This window comes from Antrostomus carolinensis, unplaced genomic scaffold (genome assembly GCF_000700745.2).
Source record: "Antrostomus carolinensis isolate BGI_N321 unplaced genomic scaffold, ASM70074v2 scaffold15811, whole genome shotgun sequence".
Lineage (NCBI taxonomy): Eukaryota > Metazoa > Chordata > Aves > Caprimulgiformes > Caprimulgidae > Antrostomus > Antrostomus carolinensis.
In genome coordinates, this window is record NW_010293654.1 from 48,428 (window position 1) to 48,704 (window position 277).

The following is a 277-nucleotide window of genomic DNA, read 5'->3' on the forward strand; positions in this document are numbered from 1 at the left end:
CGGTGGGGAGCAGCTGCCGGCGCCTTGAGGTGGTGTAAGTGGTTCCTGGGGGTACGAGCCTTCTGCTCCCCCCACCATCCTCCCTGAATCATTTCAGTTTTGCGCCCTTTATCTTTATGAGAAGCGCAGAGGGAGGAGAAGCAGCTGTGCTGAAACCCTGCGTGGTGTTTTCTAGGATTAAGCTAAAAAGCCAGAAGAGGGTCTGTGTGAATCCTGACATCCCGTGGGTGAAGAAACTCCTGCAGGACCTCCCTAACCTGTAAGCCCCCCCTTCACC

General features: G+C 55.6%; 1 protein-coding gene across 1 annotated transcript in view; it reads left to right on the top strand.

Moving 5' to 3' along the window:
- LOC114819042 (C-X-C motif chemokine 13-like) overlaps positions 1–263 on the top strand; it is a 684-nt gene extending 421 nt beyond the window's left edge. Inside the window, 2 exon segments of the mRNA XM_029087306.1 lie at positions 1–34; positions 176–263. The exon segment at positions 1–34 is cut by the window's left edge and continues 51 nt beyond it. Of these exon segments, the coding sequence (XP_028943139.1) occupies positions 1–34; positions 176–263 (122 nt within the window).
- Positions 264–277: the final 14 nt, after the last annotated feature.